General features: G+C 51.5%; 1 protein-coding gene across 4 annotated transcripts in view; it reads left to right on the top strand.

Moving 5' to 3' along the window:
* Positions 1–18,002, top strand: part of PODXL (podocalyxin like) — a 46,740-nt gene extending 28,738 nt beyond the window's left edge. The window contains exons 2-9 of one of the 4 annotated variants that reach the window (XM_066551054.1): positions 1,226–2,068; positions 4,178–4,335; positions 4,933–4,998; positions 10,616–10,772; positions 11,555–11,616; positions 11,712–11,876; positions 13,202–13,258; positions 14,456–18,002. In XM_066551054.1, coding sequence (XP_066407151.1) covers positions 1,226–2,068; positions 4,178–4,335; positions 4,933–4,998; positions 10,616–10,772; positions 11,555–11,616; positions 11,712–11,876; positions 13,202–13,258; positions 14,456–14,647 — 1,700 coding nt within the window. In that variant the 3' untranslated portion in view covers positions 14,648–18,002. Of the gene's footprint in view, positions 1–1,225; positions 2,069–4,177; positions 4,336–4,932; positions 4,999–10,615; positions 10,773–11,554; positions 11,617–11,711; positions 11,877–13,201; positions 13,259–14,452 lie in introns of all 4 variants that reach the window. The other 3 variants (XM_066551053.1, XM_066551056.1, XM_066551055.1) reach the window with 3 other exon arrangements.
* The last annotated feature ends 260 nt before the right edge of the window (positions 18,003–18,262 follow it).

Raw genomic sequence — 18,262 nt, 5'->3', positions numbered from 1 at the left:
CCAGGTCCTTCTCAAGCCAGATCCTGACATGGTGGAGTTAAATTTTCCCACCAGAAACTTGAGCTTCATGAGATCTTTGGTGCACAATCAGTGCCAATAGACAGGCTCTAAAGGAGAAGATACTTTGCCTGCGTGCCAGCATGGAGGAACAAAGCAGATTTCTGGAGAGAAGCATTAGGCTAAAAATCAATCCTTGGAAGTGTGACTCCTGTTTTTGAGGGTTGGAAATAATATATGAATGCTTGATGGAAAAAAAAAATAAAAATATAGCAGTTCTTGTGCACAGTCCCCAAGTGGAAGAACCTTGTCCCCAAATCAGGTCATTGCTTTGACTCCAGAGGGATCCATGGATAAAGTGGCTCAGCCCATGTTTCCTGAAAGGTGAAAAATTGGTAAAACTTTTCAGGGTGAATTTGAACAAGAGCCCAGAACTGGTGATTGCCACGTAGGGAAATTCTCTGTGGCCATTGATGGAGCTCCTGCAGTGATTACAAACAGAAGAATAGACCTAGGTTTTTATACTGGTTTAGTGGTGAAAATGCCCCATTTTGGCATCGCTGCACATTGCAGAGCTCTCTGCAGTGGGAGAGTTCTCTCTTGTCAGGTGAGTTGTCCTTCAGCTGCATCCCCCACTGAGGAACAGCTTCATCATTTGAAAGTTTAAAGTATTCTTCAGAAACAAGCACAGATCTCTTTGCATGTGATAATGGGAGGTAATTAGGCTTCATGATCTTGGAGGTGTTTTCCAACCTTAATGACTCTGTGATTCTGTGTCACCAGGGATGGGGGAGACCCTCCTAGCAGGGATGGACACTTGCAGTCAGTGCATCCCTTGCCTGTCCCCTTACAAGGGCTGGATCTGCTTTATTTTGGGAACCACTTGCAGGACTTTTCATGGAAGCGAAAAGATTTTCATGCTGGACCTCTCATCTGAGGGAGACCTGTCCTGAGACCCAGCAGGCCTTGTCCTCCTGCTCTTGCTCTAAAGTCCTGCTAGTTTGACTATGTCTGGAGGTTCCTCTTGTCCTCCTCTGCTGTACTTCCTGCAGGACACAGTGATACCAGAACATGGAATTTGACACAACTTTGGAGAGCACGAGGCAAGCCCTGAGGGAATGACTCGTGGTTTATACCAGTGTTTACTTCTACAGATACACGTTCTGAGGAGAAACCAAGGGCAGTTTCCTTAGTTCAGCATTTACTTTGGTGTTTTCTCTTCTCCCAGGTGTCAGGTCTCAGGAAAATACAGACCCAGAACAAGCCTTGGCCACCAGAACCACAGAAACCACCACGACGACCCCGCCTGCAAGCACCAGAGAGACCTCACCAACCAAACCTGCACCAGCAACTAGCACAGTCAAACCCACCACCACTGCCACGAGCCAGCCCACCGTGTCAGCAGCCACCTCTGCTCAAAGCACCACCGCCACCACCGCCACCACCACCACCACAACCAGCCCAGGAATGGCTTCGTCCCCCACTGCTGCATCTCCCACCACGGTGGCAAAGTCCACCCTTGCAGCATCAGAGACCTCATCGGGTGCTGCCATCACCCCAGCCCCCATGCCTGGGCAGGACAGCTCCTCACAGAGCACTGCTAGCCCCAAAACCAGCCCTGCTGCAAGCTCCACTGCTCAACAGCAGCCCAGCACTACAGCCAGTTCAGGAAGCTCGGGCAGCACCACTGCTGCAAAATCTGTTGTCACTGATGCAACCAGTCCTGCGGGAGCTGCAGGGGCTCTTGGCACATCCTCTCCCACCCCAGAGCCTCAGGGAAAGCAGCCTTTGGATCATAAGTCCAACACCACTGTGAGCACCGCAGCGACAAGGACTGAGTCTCCCCAAAGCTCCGAGGACTGTGTTGTCCCTCCTCCACAATGTGCCACCAAGCAGCCTCCTCCTTCTTCCAGCTCTCCAGCCCAGGAATCAACCCCTCCCACCAGTCCTGGAAGCAACAAAACTCTCACCCCTCCAACTGGATCCCTGTCCCCAGCCACCACTCCGATGTCACAGCATGGCAGCAAAGACACAGTCCCAGAGGCAACCACCATGACAACTCCTGGGGCAGGTAACAGGGGACAGGAACCTTGGTTTACTTGTGCTGGGGAGGCCTTTTTGTGTTTTCTCTCCCTCTGGCTACCTAAGCACCTCCTGCCATTATGGGCTGTCACCACCTTGTCTCATTTTAGGCCTTTCCAGCGCGGTTGTCTGCGTGACAAGCGCGTGTTTAAGTCCCCATTGTCCTCGGTGGAGGTCGAGACAATGCAGTCAGTGAAATCCAAGGAATGAATCAAGTGGCAAAGTGCAGGCACTGGCTTTTGGATGGACCAAATGGTGCCTGAAGCACCATCAGCTGCAGTGGCTCCATCTTCAGTGACAGGGAACAGGAGCAGCAGCGATGGGCTGGGGACTGAGCGGGGAGAACTGGGGAAGCAGTGTGACAGCCCCCAAAATGCTGCCCCTGGGAGATCCCTGGTGCAGCTGACAGCTCAGGGAAGGCTGTCTGGGCATGCACAGAAAATGAGCTTTAGATGACTAAGGGGATTTTGTGGCTAAACTCTTGAGTTTACAAGCCCTGAGGAGTCTGACTTTGGTAGGACGTCCATCAGTGCTGCGGGAGGGCTTTGGCTGCTGGCTGCTGTCTAGGCAGCAGTAGGGGTGTCCACATGATGGTCAGGACCTTGCTGAACACCAGTAAGGTGTTTTCTCTGACCTCTGGAGTTTTACAGTTGTGTTAGCTCCTGGGTGTCCTGGTGAGGCACAGTTCAGCCTCCCAAGCTGGCATTTTGTCTGGTTCAGCCTCCCAAGCTGGCATTTTGTCTGGTAGCATTCACAGGGGATCCACAGACCCTGTGAGGGCTCCATGGAGCCTTCCAGCCTTGGCTGGCATTGTGGGCTCAGCTCACATCTGGCTCTGAATAAAAGCTGTGATCACACTGGAGCCCTTCATTATCTTCCCCTGGAAAATGCTCTTCTTGACCCAATTTCCAGTTACCTGGAATACAGAGGCCACTCAAAAACCATCTCCATCCCTCTCAGCTGCTGGCACCACTGATGGGCCAAGGTTTTATTGAAAGGCCATCTTCACTGGATTCCCCCAAGTCATGTTTTCATGTGTGGGCAGGAATGAGGTGAAAATATCCATGAAGGATGTTTCTTTTTCCTTTCTTTCCCCTTCTGCTCCACAGGACTGTTCTCCACTGAAGGATCATATATAAAATTATGTTAATTCAAATTGGGCCTCAAGCATTTAAGCCTGAAGAGGTCTAAAAACCCCTTTATATTTAATAAATAGCTGGCAGAATTCATGAGAAACAGATGGCTTTGGAACTAATTCTCTCCTGGAGCCTTCAGAATGTGTCTGGGAGAGAAATTTCCCTCATCTTTTCTGTGGAAGAGGTAGGAGTTCCGAGAGCAAACAGGCTGTGAATATCCTGTGGCATTTTAATTCTCTTTGTCACCACTTAAGGATCAATTAGTAAGCCAGGGATGAAGATCCATGTCTTCAAAGGGATCTGGGGAGGCAGGAGGCTGCTGTGCTCCTTGCCTGCTCCCACTACACAAACAACTCTAAGATGGTACAGAGCTTAACCAAGTCCTCAGGGGTGACCTCAGCTATCAGAGACACCTGCATGGGGCTGGCAGATTTGGGACCTGTGCCCTCCTGGAACAGCAGGCAGGACACACCAGGCTGTCTCCTGTAGAACCAGGCACTACTTCTAAGCTGGTCACCCTGGAGTTCTTCCATGGAGGTGCAGTCAGCAGAGGTTATGGCATCACATCCCCTCCCAGCCGTGGCAGATCCAGGTCTGTGTCTGTTGAGGAAATCTCCATGGAAGACACCCCAGATAAAGTGAAAGGAGGGTCACCCCACACTTCTCAGTGACTACCCAGCTACCCACACACAGCCATCCAGTGGCCTTTGCTTCCTCTCTGATGAGTTTCAGCAGCAGAAAATAAAATCAGTAATCAGATTATTTCCATATCAAAGTTCAGTAAAAAAAAAAAATAAAATTAAAGTAGGAATCTAAAGCCTCTCCAGCAGAAAGAGCTTCAAGGCAGAGCTAGAGATGAGAAGTGATTTTGAGGTGATCCCTAACAGGGCTGTGCCAGCTGTATCCTCTATACTGTGTCAGTGTCTGTCTGCTTGTTTCTTTGGTGCATGCTGGGGAGCCAGACCAGAGTACCCAGGACGCTGGACCTGCATCAGCCAAGCCCAGCAGTGCCTCCCAGAGCCCTGCCAGTGCCCAGCCTCCAGCCCCGGGGGACCAGACACACCAGGCAGAGACCTGCACTTCTGGCCACCCACAACCCAACATTTCTTCCTCAAACGAGGTAACAGCACCAAATGGGAAGGTGGGCACCTCTCGGGGGTGTTAATTCAGAGGTAACAGCACCAAATGGGAAGGTGGGCACCTCTCGGGGGTGTTAACTCAGAGGTAACAGCACCAAATGGGAAGGTGGGCACCTCTCGGGGGTGTTAACTCAGCTCCATCCCACGTGCACGCGGAGTCTGCGGCTCTTCTCACTGTTCCTGTGTCAGAGAGAGGGAAAATCTGCCAGCAAAGGAATTCCAGGAGTTGTAGAATCACAGAACTGTTTGGGTTGGAAAGGACCTTTAGAGGTCATTTCCTCCCATCCCTTTCTCCTGGAGCTTTCCAGAGCAGAGACAATGAGGATGGAGGTGAAGGGAGCGTGTCCAGGGGACGGGTCTGGAGCACCAGGAGCAGCCGAGGGAGCTGGGAGGGCTCAGCCTGGGGAAAAGGAGGCTCAGGGGGGACCTTCTGGCTCTCTACAACTCCCAGAAGAGTGCAGCCAGGAGGGGGTCAGGCTCTTTTCCCAGGAAACAAATGATGGGCTGTTGGATTGGTGACAAACTGTCCTTCCAATCTTTGTCCACCACTTAGAGCTGCTTTTCTTCTGCCTTTCCAGCTCATCTGTAAAGAAGAGGTGCAACATACCAGACCCAGCATCCACCTGAAAGAACCCAGAACCTGTGTAAGTGTCACCTTTTTGACTTCCATGGAGAATTAGCAGCTGTTGGAGGTTCAGATTTTAACCTGTGGTGCTCTGAAGATGTGAGAAAATGCTCAGAAATGAGGGAATTTGATCAAAGATGCCACCAATGTAAAATGGTGAATGCAAACCCATGTTCAGCAGTGTCACCAGTGGGGGACGTGGCAGGAGGACAAGAGGCCAGTGTTGTCTTCTCCAAGCAGAAGGACCAGCTGAGCCCATCCAGGTCTTACAGAAGGACAAATGGAAAAGTTTAAAGGATAAATCTTTCCCTATGCTAGCAGGAAAGCTTTTTTCCTAAATTGAAGGGCTGAAATTTTGTCCCAAAACCCAAGAAAGATTCGAGGTGTTCCTCTACAGTTATTGTACACTTGTGAGGTCTTGTACCTCACACTGGGCTAGGGTGGCATCAGCAGCTGGGAAGCAGAGGAGCCTGGAGCTTGGGGCTCCCTGTGCTCCTCAGTGCCCTCATAGAACCCTTAAATGAGAGGGAAAAACTCCATTTCACTGGTTTCAGAGCCTTTGCAAGACCAGGGATCAGTAAAATGTGGTGGGAAGGCTGAGAGCAGGGAAGCCCAAATTTAGGACCACACACCAGGACCCTTTCTGGTGGGTGGGCACTGTCTGCTGGTGTTCCTGAGGGATATCCAGAATGGTTCTGGTGGAAACTGTGAGCTTCCTGCAATAGGGAAGATGCACTATCCTGATAAGTTCCAAATAGGAAGAAGTTTGAAGTTGGTGATAGAGAGGAAGAGACACCAATAAATGAATGGTGAGGTCCTGGACAGAGCGACTGTGGGTAGGGCTCAGGGGTGGGGTTTGGCATGATAATGCTCTGGTTTCTGGCAGTGTAAGCAGTGGAAAATTGACACCTCAGGGACCTTCTCACAGCCTGTGGCATGGGCAGGGACACCTTCCACCAGACCAGGCTGCTCCAAGCTCTGTCCAGCCTGACCTTGGACACTTCCAGGGATGGGGCAGCCTCAGCTTCTCTGGACAACCTGCTCCAGTGTCTCACCATCCTCACAGTAAAGAATTTCTTCCTAATATCTAATCTAAATCTCTCCTCTTTTAATTTAAAACTGCTCCCCTTTGTCCTGTCACTCCTAAGTGAATCACAGAATCAGCCAAGTTGGAAGGGATTCTCCAAATGAAACCACACAGTGTTCACAAAACCCCTCCAGACACATTGTGAATTCAACTCCTGAGCACAGCAGCTCTTGAAATTCCCTGTGCCTGGGTGATGGCCCTGCCTGGCAGCCCTGGACAGGGCTTGGACCTCCCAGCATCATCCACTGTGCTCCTGGAGGAGGGAAAGCACCTGCCTGCTGCCTGTTGTCACCTCCCTGCTCTGGCTGCTGCTGGGTGTAAATGCTCCTTGCCCACACACCTGCAGTAGTGGTGATGTCCTTAGTGATGCTCTGAATGCTGAGGATGATTCCAAGGAGGGGCCTTATTTCCATGGGGCTCCAGCAGGATGGTCTCTCCTCAGACCATCCCTTTCCCCATGGAATGTCTGGACACGGCTGCGGGTTCATGCTGGAAAATCTTCTCATCAAATTTTGTACTGAATAGATAAAAATATTTAATCAGATTGACAAAATCCAATTTTGGAGCCTAAAGGGACTTAGGACCGGGCTGGTGTTTAAAGCTTTCCCCCTCCTTCTGGGCACAGTGATGTTCCAGAGCTGCTGTCCTTCCCATGGAGTTGTCCTGGGAATTTTGGAAGCAGGGATGGTGAGGCTGGGAAGCACCAGCAAGCTGAGGGATGGGCAGAAACCACATCTTGGCATCACAGCCTGCTCCAGGGCCATGGAGCATTGGAGCTGGAGAGCCAGGGAGTCTCCCACCCTGCTTCCCTTTGATCCTTCTGGGTGTAATAACAAGCCAGAGCATTGTTAGCACAAAATGCCAATTACACCCCAAAACAGGCACAGAAAAGCTGCAGGGCTGCATCCTCCCATCCCATCACCCTCCTTGGCTGCCAAAGCACCTCCCTCCCAGCTTGCCCTTAACTTTCCACTCGTTGTATTCCCGAAAATCGCAGCCCATTTTGTGCCTCCCAAGCCCAGCAGATAACAGAGAAATGGCACTATCTGGTTTCCCTGCTTTGTAGGCCTGGTAAACACGTCTGTAGCCAAATCCTGACAGCAAAGTGAAAAAATCCTCTGTGTTTCACAGCCCGTGGGAAAACAGGAAAGTGTGTGCTGTAAGAAGTGTTCCAGAAACAGCTCCAACCCTGCTCCAGGAACAAGCCAGAGTTGGGGTGGCATTGTACTAAAAATTCAGATCCAGCAAGAAGCCAGGGCTGTGTGGGGGGACCAGTGGTGGGGGACAGGTCTGGATCACACAGGGCAGGGGAGAGGACAGTGCAGAGCCACCCACCCCAATCACAGCTGGGCTGGTGGGGCAGCACCAGTGATGGGGGTACCCCAGCAAACAGCTGGGACTGAACCCAGGAACTGCAGACCTTTCACCCCACCACACCTCACTTTCTCCAGAAAACAAGGAATTCAAACTAGAAATCCTTTAAAAAACAAAACAAAACAAAAGCCAAATATAGAGCTGGTACCACTTTGTGGACTGTAGGTGTTTCACAGGCTGGTTGGTTCCCTGCATCCTTCCTCTTCAGGTGATGCTTTGAACCAATGCTGAGCAGGTTGGTCCATGTTCCCCCACCTCCTCCTTCCTTTAATTACAGCAATATCTTAATGAGTTTTTTAGTAAGGCTTATTAGCTCAATACTTTACATTCCAGAGGATGACTTCTTCCTGGCTCACAAATTCATTTTCAGTTGGGTTTCTCCTGCTTTGGAAGGGATGGCTGGAAGATGGATGGATGGATGGATGATGGATGGATGGATGGATGGATGGATGGATGGATGGATGGATGGATGGATGGATGGATGGATGGATGGATGGATGGACGGATGGATGATGGATGGATGGATGGATGGATGGTCTGCTCCTCATTCTAACCCCAAAATGAGTTAGGTGAAGCAAGACGTGACGATGACAGAGGTGGTTGGTGTAGCCTGGAGAAAGAAATAACCAGAATTCTGCAGAGAATAAAACAAAATGGAGATCATTGCTAGGGAGATGTGATCTTTAGGTAGTCACCAACTGCAAATAGAATCTTTAATAAGTTGTGTCATCCCATTGTGGTTTTGTTAATGTTAGTTAGAGTAAGTTTGTAGCGTGTGGTTCAGCCACACAACCCCGTGCCCATCTCCCAGGTGTTCCTCCTCCATCGTGTCCCCCACCTGGGCACAGATGTGTCCAAGGAGCTGAGTCAGTGGATGCTGGGGAGCACCAGAACCTGCAAAAACCGCAGCAGGACCACTGGAGCCCACTGGAATTGCTGTGTGACACCCACTGGTCCAGGGATGACACAGGACAGCCCCTGGAGCAGGCGGAGGGACTCCCTCACCAAGCAGGGTCGAGGGCCGTGGTCCCCCCTCACCCCGTGCAGCTGGCGGGGCTGGTTTGTTGACTCAAGTGCTGTTACCTCATTCGGGGATGTTGGTTTTAGGTCTCTGCCAGTGTGGGAACCGGATCCGAGCTGCTCGGCAGCGCTGTCAGCTGCAGCCAAGGAATGCGAGCGGCGGAGGAGGAGCTGCCAGGGGCATCCCTGCCTCACGCTGCCCCTCTCCAGCCCTGCAAAGGGCCAAGCCATCCAGTTCACCCCCTGAAGGGCTCCAGGCGCTGCTCACCAGCTGCCCCTGTAGTGGCAAAAACCTCAGCGAGGTTTTAGCCTCGCATCCCATTTCCCTCCTCACCCAAAAAATTATTTTCTTTTATCTCCCATGGGGTGGTAGGGGAAGAAACAGGTTATTGAGGGCTGGGGGAAAGCGGAGCTGCGGCAAAACCAGGGGAAGGAGGATGCAGGGAGGCAGCAGAGGCTTTTCCTTCCTCTACCAAGCAGAAAGCGCTGCACAGACAGGGTCTGGTAAATGTCAGGACATTCCAAGCGTAGGAGCACAGCCCAGCGTCCAGATGTGATAAAACCACCGAGCTACAGCCCCCTCCTCGCTGTCCTGCTGGGAACCAGCTTCGCAGGGAATGCTGCCCTCGGGCTGGGGCAGGTTTCCCATCCAGCTCTTTTCCCAGGGATGGCACAACCCCACGGAGGGGCCCCGGGGAGGCTGTCCCGGCGCAAAGCGAAAGGACAGGCAAGGGACAGCGGCCGTTCCCAGGGACGGCCGGGGCCTCCCGATGCTGAGCTCTGTACCCGGGGCCAGCCTTCCGCCCCGGCAAGTGCATCCTGTCTCCACTGCTGCTTCCCAAATGTTTAGATAAGATGGGGTGAGATTAGGTGCGTCCCTGGGCCCGGCAGCTCCCATCCCAGCTGGGCAGCAAGCGGGGTGCTCCAGCCACCAGTGGTGTTGGGATGGGAAGGGAAGGTTTGGGGTGATGGAACAGGCAGGAGCAGAGCCTTTCCCACCTCATTTCAGCAGGGATCAAGGACTTTTACACACAGGATCACCTGTGTCATAAAAGACTTGTGCACGCAGGAGCTGTAAATAAAATACAGCGCCTATCACATAGGACCTGTGAGGGCCAGGTCTGCACACAGAATCATGGAAGGATTTACGTTGGAAAAGCCTACTAAGATCATCAAGTTCAACCATGTACCCAGCACTGACAAAACCATCCCCAACCTGTGTCCCCAAGTGCCACATCCACACATCAGGATCTGTGCAGGCAGGAGGGAGCACTTTACTGAGCTCCCAAATGCTACAAAACATCGAGCAAAAAACCTGAGGAACACCCCAGAGGGAGCGCGGGCTCCAAGCACCCCTCTCCTACCTCTCCAGGGATGCTTTGGGTTGCCCAGAGAACCTGTGGTTTCCCATCCCTGGATGTGTTGAAGGCCAGGGTTAGAGCAATCTGGTCTGTGGAAGGCGTCTCTGCCCATGGCAGGGAGTGGAACTGGATGATGTTTTGGGTCCCTTCTAACCCAAACCACTCCGTGATTCATTCTGTGATTCTATCCAAAAGCAAGACACACTCTCTTGCTCTTCCCTGCAGAGCTGTGGGGAAGTTTTAGGCAGGACAGGGAGCTGTGTTGGTGGGGACAGAGGCCAGAAAGGCTGAAGATGGGGAACTGTGGGGTTGCACAGCCCTGCCCTGCTCCCGCTGTGGCCCCCTGGCCTCGCCAGCCCCCCCGCCCTGCTTCCCTCAGGGACCTGCTATTCCTGGAACACCGAAAGCTGTGGCTCACAGATAAGGCTGGTGCAGGGCCCCGGTGAGGAACAGCAGCCAAGAGCTCGGCTCCTTGTAAAGAAACTCCTTTTAAACTTTTCCTGTTCCCCGGGAGGGCCGGCGGCAGCTGGGCAGTGCACAGGGAGGAGGGAAGATCGCAGAATCCATCTGGTTGGAAAAGACCTCTGGGATCACCTATGGGTCCAGCCTATGGCCCAACACCACCTTGTCCACCAAACCATGGCACGGAGGGGCACCATAAGACTGGCACCATATCCAGTCTTAGAGGGGTCATTCTATCAGGATGGGACATCCTGCACCCCTGGCGATGGGGTGGGGTGATCCTGGGCAGTCCCTGGGTGGGGGAGCAGTGCTGACCCTTGCTGTCACTGCAGGATGAGTGGACGGCTGCCAGCAAGAACAACTCCTTCTTTGAGAGCTTCTGCTCCACAGCCCAGCAGGCGTTTGATGCCAGCAGGGACTGGTGCACGGTGATACTGACGGCCTGTGAGAGACCCTCCCGCCAATGGGCCGTGAGGGTGGTCCTGCACTGTGAGTATGATCCCATCACTGGCCCTGGGCACCCTGCAGCTGGAGGCCTGGCAGAGCCCTCACATCTGCTAGAGCTTGGCCCAAGGGCTCTGTTCTGCCCCATCCCAGCGGTCTGGGCGAGGAAGGGTCCCAGAAATGAGCTCTGCACCCCAAGGAATGCACCAGATCCCTCTGCCCTGTTGAGCCATGTCCAGTCCATGTTCCTCAGTCTCCAGGAGGAAGAATTCTTCCCAGTGCCCAGTTTAAATCCTTCTCCAAAGACCCCAGAGAGGAGGTTCTTGCCCATGTCAGAGCCCTGCTGGGATACCCAGCTCAGCCTGGGTGTGCTCAAATACTGCTTTAGGATCAGGGTGCCTGGGAGATGCAGACATCCTGCTGCCCTAGCATGAGGGGGAGGAAGGCTTGAGCTCCATCTGCTCTTACTCATCATCAGAGCAGGAGCTGGGTGGGTGGGTGATCCAAACTCCACATCCAACCTCAGGGAAAACACCCAGGCACTGGAGACTAATGCTTGAGGAGACATGTACAGCCCCTCACTGGGCTTACTTGTAAATCATCCACTGGAGATGGATGGTGGGGCCTGGAGGCTCTGGGGCTGTCCCACTTCCAGAGGAGATCCCGGCTCCTGGTCTGGCTGTGAAGCACCTACAAGGGTTGGCTTCATCCCCACACATCTTCATCCACCTCCTCCAAAAACTGGGTCACCCCTGTGACAAGGGGATAGTGGCACAAACTGTCCCCTGTCCACACCTTGTGCTCACTGAAGCCTTTTTCTTCCCCAGTTCCCCTGGACTCTGGAGAAGTCCTCGTGGGGCTGAAGGAGAAGAAGGACAGGTTAGAGGAGGTAAGCGGGTCCCTGGTCACGGCACAGCTGCCCCAGGGATGTTCCCCAATGGTGGGTGGGTGGCACAGGAACCTGACCTGTCCCTTTTGTGGCAGCTTGGCATCGTCAACATCACCTCTGACAAAATGGTGGAGGACATGACCATCAAGGACGAGTTCAGCACGCCCCTGATCATCACCATCATCACCCTGGCCGGCTCCCTGCTGCTCGTCGCGGCCATCTACGGCTGCCACCAGCGCCTCTCCCAAAAGAAGGACCAGGTAAGGTGGCAGGAGGGTGCGACAGGTGTGACAACACCTTTTCCATCCCAGAAGCATCTTCAGGAGATGAGGATCATCAGTGTTGCTCTCTCTGCTGGCGGAGACATCCTGGTTTGCCCAGTGGGCATCACCCTGGATTGTAATTTTGACAAGAAAGGCTTTCTCAATCCAAAACCTCATTCCAAAAACAAGCTTTAGCCCTCAAAAAATTTCTTGAAATACTTTTACAAGTAGTGGAGCTGGGGTGGGTGCCAGGCAGCCCCAAGCTGTGTGCAGAGAAGGAGGAGGGTGTCAGCAGGAGGGGCATCAACACTGCAGGGCTCAGCCTTTGCTAGAGCTGGGCCAGGGCCAAATTTCAGAGCAGCAGCAGTAGGATTTAAGGAAGAACCAACACAGAAAGAGAAAATAATGTGATTTTTATCTCAGGAAGCAATCCTAGGTGATTTTAGTGTAGCATCCGCCTGCAAGGACTGGCCATTCCCACACCCTGGGGCACTGAGGTTTGCACTGGTCCCAGCTGCTGTTCCTGAGGACTTAACTCTAGGGCAGAAACAGAAAAGGAAAATAGTTATGAAATCAGATTATGCAATCAGGGTAAATCACCCTCCTGATGGAGAAGCAAACCTACTTCACTCCTACTTCAAATCACTTTCCTCTGGACCAGCTCATCCTTTCTCAGCGACCCCAACCTCTGAACCACAGGAAAACAAGGGATAAAACTTTAAGTATTTACAGTGCAAGGTAGGTGAACACAGCAGGGAGGGAAGAGCAAATTAATTCCCCTGTCAGACTTGTTTGTACTTACCAGGCTTGATTTTTTGGGAAGAAATAGGGGAAGAGGCAAGACCTCAATAAATATTTGACCTGCACTGTGGTCCTCTTGGAGGGTTTTCATCATCCCTTGCATGAAATCTCCCTGGCTGGCATGAAAAACATCCCACCAGGGACAGATAGCAGCATAACATGCCCCATGTTGTTCAGAAAACAGGTAGAAATAGGGTATTTTAGTGATGGGAACACGTGTCCCTAAAATAACCTGGTGCAGAGCAATAGGTACCAGTCCAACTTGGATGTTCCAGAGGTAAATTCCCACCAGACACAGGGTAAAATAGCAAAATCAAAGCAAGGGATGCTATTTCCAAAAATCAAATACATTCCTCTTTCCTGCCTTTGTTTTTGGGTGGTTTCTTTTGTTCTCCTTCTGTTTCATTTCCAAAAATGACTTGAAAGTTTGTTTTTTTTTTTTCCTATTTTATTTTTTTTTTCTCTCCAACCCTCCTCATCCCCCACCTCCCTCCCTGTTGTTTTATCTTGGAAATACCCAGAACATCCACCCTGATGTCCCCGGGTTTGATGATGGACATGTGGCCCTGATCTTTAATGTGAGTTCCAACACAGGGATCGGAGGGGCGGGCGCCGCATCCGTAACACCCCCAGCTCTCACCTCCAGTGCTTGGTAGGGCCCAGTAGCTTTTAACAGGACTAAAGCCCAGCTTTACAGCCCCTTTCCTCTTGCTGCATGGCTGGAAGGTGCCTTGCCATGGTGGGAGACCAGCAATCCCACAGGGAAGCAGCCCTTGGGAGAGCCCCGGGTGTGTTCTTTGCTTTTTGAGCATCCCACGATCCCCACCCTGCCACAGGGGAGTGACACAGGGGACTCCCAGAAGCGCCTTTGCAGCTCCTCTGCCAGCACCAAGCCCTGCAGTTTTGCTTCTCCATCCCTCTCCTTCTCCATGGATTCCCTCCCACGCCTGTCTCCTGACATTTATAGGAGCACTGTAATAGAGCAAGCTGTGAATCCAGGCAGATTTTAACAGGGCTCCCCAAAAAGGGCTGAGCAAGGACTGCAGTTCCCCACTGAATCCTTCCAGGGAAGGATGGGATGAAGGACCCACCAAGAGCCCTGTTATTCCCAAAAAGGGCTGAGCAACCCACTGAATCCCTCTAGGGAAGGATGGGGATGCAGAAGCCCAAGTGAATTCAAAATTAGGACAGGCTGGGGTTCTGCCAAGGGATGAAGGGCTGAGCTGGAGCCGGAAGCACATCACACCAAAGGGCCAGGCTGATAAAGTGTCTGATTCCATCTTCCCCTGCCTGGTTTCCACTGAAAGTTCCAGAATGAGGAAGGATAATGCTCAAGATCTGGCAGATGGGAGCTGCCCCTGAATAAAGGAGAAGAATAATAAAACAACTAGAAAAAGGACAGGGGTGGATAGAAAGGGGAGGGGAAGAGCAGATTTGAGGTAGGGAGGCAGGAGTTGGGATGTAGTGTTGCTCAACCTCTTCCCAAGGTCCTGGATGGAACAAACTGAAGCTGGCAGCTGCTCCTGGAGGTTTTCCTGTCTCTGGCTGCTCCCTCCTCCTTCCCATCATCAGCAGAGTCTTCCTCTTGCCAGCTCCATGCTATCCCCTCGCTGCTCCCTGCCTCGACCTGACCATGAAAGTCTCTTTATGTAGCTATGTAACTCTATATGGGGCAGCTGTCACAGCTGGCTGGGAGCTGACAGCCCTGAGGTGACACTTGCAGCATGGCCAAGGTGTTGTTCAGTGGGGTTTATGGCTTTCTTTCCTCATAGCAGCGCCTGACCGAGGAGATGCAGACCATGGAGAATGGCTACCACGACAACCCCACGCTGGAGGTGATGGAGACCTCCTCTGAAATGCAGGAGAAGAAGGTGAACCTCAATGGTGAGCTGGGGGACAGCTGGATCGTTCCTCTGGACACCCTCATGAAGGAGGACCTGGAGGAAGAGGAGGACACGCATTTATAGGATGCAGAACTTGATCAAGAGAAAAACAACCACCCCCCGCAAAAAAAACCCCATAAACCCTACACACACGCACACAGAGCTCCAAAATAAGGCAAAAATCCCCCCAAAAAGCAGAAAATCCCTTAATGAACTAATTGTGCCACCACATGGGGTGCAGGATGGAAGAGAAAAGGACATGAGAAGACACCTCTGGGGCACAACACCACGTGCCACTTTGGTGGCCACATCTGGCCAAGCATCCTCCAACCCCCATCCACTTCCCATGCCAGACCTGACCAGCCATGGGCAAACAGGGTGGCTCTGCTCCTGAAGAGCTGCTGGTGTCTCCTCCAAGCATGTCCCCTCCCATCTCACATCTGATCACGCCAGCAACATCCTCCAGCCACCGAGAGACTCAAAAAATCAAGAGAAATAAAATAAATAGGACAGGAGATGGAGTGCATCTGACAGCAAAGCAGCACCTGGCAATTGCAGCTTGACAAATCCTCTGGCCCACGCTGTTTAGTCATCACCCTGCCCTCCCTGACACCCAGGTAGTGAATGAAGAAAGCTGGAACAGCCTGTTCCTTTTTAATCCAGTTTCCAGCCTCTCCCCAGAGCTGAAACGCACAAGAGCCCCTCGTTGTGCCATGGGCAAATGGATGCATCCAGACCCAGTGGGATGGCAGGGATGCAGCAGTGCCAAGTGATGCTCAGCCCCCGTGCCAAGGGCTGAGGAACAGATCCTGCACCCACCTGGAGACCGAGAGAGGTGCAGCAGCTTCTTGTTTTGAAAGGATGAGATGGAGGGAGAGGAAAAGGAGGAATTCCTTGAGTTCATCCCTCTTTAGGAAGGGTGTGGAAAGCAAGAGCGATGCCTGGTCTCTAGCTCAGGTGTGATGTTGGGGGTTTTGTGGTGCAGGAGCCCAGCTCTGGTGCTGCATTTCCCTCTGGAAGGATCACTTGCCTTCCAGGAATTACACAGCAGCATCTCACAGCCCTCAGCCATCCTCCACGAGACTGTGGGACACAGGCACCACGATGGTTTGTGATTTTTGAGGGCACATTTTCCTGCATGAGCAGCAGAAGAGGTAGAAGAGCAGCAGAACGTGAGCCAGGGAGCTCAGTGGCATTCAGGTGTTTCACAGCCTCAAGGTTTAAAAGCTCAGCCTCAAGCTCTTCTTCATAAGCCACTAAAATAGCAGAGACCTGCAAAGCAACTTCCAGCTCAGCAGTGAAGCTGGGGCTGAGCTTTGTCCTGCAGCCCTTGGTCTGTCACCCAGGTCTCCCTTTGCTGAAGCCTTTCAAGGGGAGAAGAAAAACATGGCTGGACTGAGGCCATTTCTGGATTTTGACTCCGCAGCACAGCTCCTGAATGGCTCTGAAAGGCTGGGGAGAGTTTCATGCCTTTGCTCTGGTGAAGTAGCTCAGTCCTGGCAGAGGAAGGGATCATCCTCCAGCTGGGGTGCACCCTCCAGCACACGAGGACCAGAAGGTGACCTGGCTGAGTCCCTCTCCCAGCATGAGGATGGTGCTTGTCCCAAACCCTCTGCAAGCCAGAGGAGCTGCAGATCAGAGCGATGCCCAAACACAGCCCTGCTCCTCTGCCTGCCATAAACCAAGGCACAATGGGGAGATTTCCTCTGGGCTCTGCCACCAAGTCAACCCGACTGGGATCTGCTCCCACGGCTGCCCTGAATGAGGGGAAAAGCAGAGCCAAGCAATGGGAAGCTTGGGGAAACCCTGGTGGAGTTGGGAGTACTCAGGAAGGAGGGGATTGGGGTGTTTTGCTCAGCCCCAGGACAGGAACTGGCAGAAGATACAAGTGGCTCTTCCCCCTTCTGTCCTGCACTGAAGGGCAGAGTCTGAAGTGTTCAAACCTTTCCATTTTTGTATGTAAATATTCCTGCTATTCATTAGCAATGTATTCAGCACACTTCACTTACTTGTGCACTGCACTATGGGGAAGTAATTTTGGAGGGGAGGGGAAATAACAAATAAAATAATAAAAAAAAATTTTAAATCTAAAAAAATAAAAAAAAAAAGGCAAGAAAAAGCTAAAGGCCAGCCTGGTAGGAGATAAAAATTTGACATGAAGCAGAAAAACACCTCTTGCCCAAGGTAACTTTGTGCCACAGCTTTGTCCCTGTTCTGGCAGCATCAAGTTGAGCTCTTTAACATGGCCACGAGTCTCAGAGAATGGACCTCAGCATCCACAACTGCTCCTGTGAGCATTGTGGCCTCCCAGCTGCCCTGGCAGACAAGCAGCAGGCCCATTCCTCACATTTCTGTCCTTCCCAGAAAACAAACACAGGGCAGCAGGAATGCTGTGGCCACCAGGGCTGGAGTTGCCACGAGGACATCCCTGGCAGGGCATCTCCAGGCTTTGGCATGTGCCTAAAGATTCCCCCTTCCCAGCAAAGAGATGCCAAAGTGCTTTAATGAGTCAGGTCCAAAGACTTTCCAAGAGAATCCTACAGAGGCTTGAGATCAAGCAACCTTAAATCTTTCCAAGCAGAGACCAGTGAGGATATTAACTGCTCAGCAAGTGCTTATAGTGATTTATATTTGAATAGGAATTGTACATTTATTTATTTTTCCAGACACCATATTTTTAAACCACTAATATTTTATAGTAGATTTTCCTTCCCCTATTTAAAAGAACTATTTCCACAGGAAAAGAAAACAGTACTTTTTGTTTTTTTTAAATGTTGAGAACATTCTTTTTTTGGAAAAAAAAAAAATCAGGTAGGAAATGCAGCAATGAGCATCTTTGGCCTTAACCCTTCCCTTCGTAGAGTGTAGCCATAATTGTTAGACCAAAAACAATAAATAAAAAAATAAGATTTACCAAGGCATTTCCTTCCTCCCTGCCCCTCCTCCCTTCCCTGTGCTCCTCTTCTCTGCCCCAAACCAGCTTTAACATCCCACACATTGTACAAAGAGATTCCTGCTCTTACCTTTCGGCGAGAGCTTTACAAGCAGCTCAGATGTCCTTGCAAGAGACTTTTCTATTTTCAGATTCAAGAGGAAACGTGTAAATACTTTAGGAGCATTTTATCTCCCACTCACAGTGCCGTGACCCAGCTGATGAGGTTGATACTGGGACTGCTGCCTACAGAAGACACACAGAAGTCATAATCCATGAGGGACTGGTGAAGGAAAACCTAATTCCCCAGGTGGTTACCTGTTGAACCTTGCACATAGAGTAGAGCTCTTAAATACTGTGTGTAGCAGCACCTCTCACGGGGACAGGAGTCTGATTTACACTGGAATTTACTGAGGAACTGGATTGTAAGAGATTATTCTTGCATTTTCCTACAAATATATTTTGAGAGCATCATGTATTTCTGTCAATAAACATTCTTATGTAAAAGATTCGTGTCTTTGGATGAGTCAGGAGGGGTGGGCAGGTCAGAGGACAAGTTCCAGGGCCACAACTTCCTGCTCTGGAGAGGCTCCATGGGAAAACACTGGAACAGCTGGAACAAAACCAACCCAGACCTTCAAGGTAGCCAGCCATGGAAAAGCCTGTATTTTTCCTGTGCAGAAGGAAGTATTATAGTGGTGGAAAACCTATTCAATGTAAAAATCAGAGAATTCAGAGGGGTGGGAAGCTGAGGTGATGTTAGGGCA

This window comes from Molothrus aeneus, chromosome 5 (genome assembly GCF_037042795.1).
Source record: "Molothrus aeneus isolate 106 chromosome 5, BPBGC_Maene_1.0, whole genome shotgun sequence".
Taxonomy (NCBI): Eukaryota; Metazoa; Chordata; class Aves; order Passeriformes; family Icteridae; genus Molothrus; species Molothrus aeneus.
This window is presented reverse-complemented; position numbering and strand designations above follow the sequence as displayed.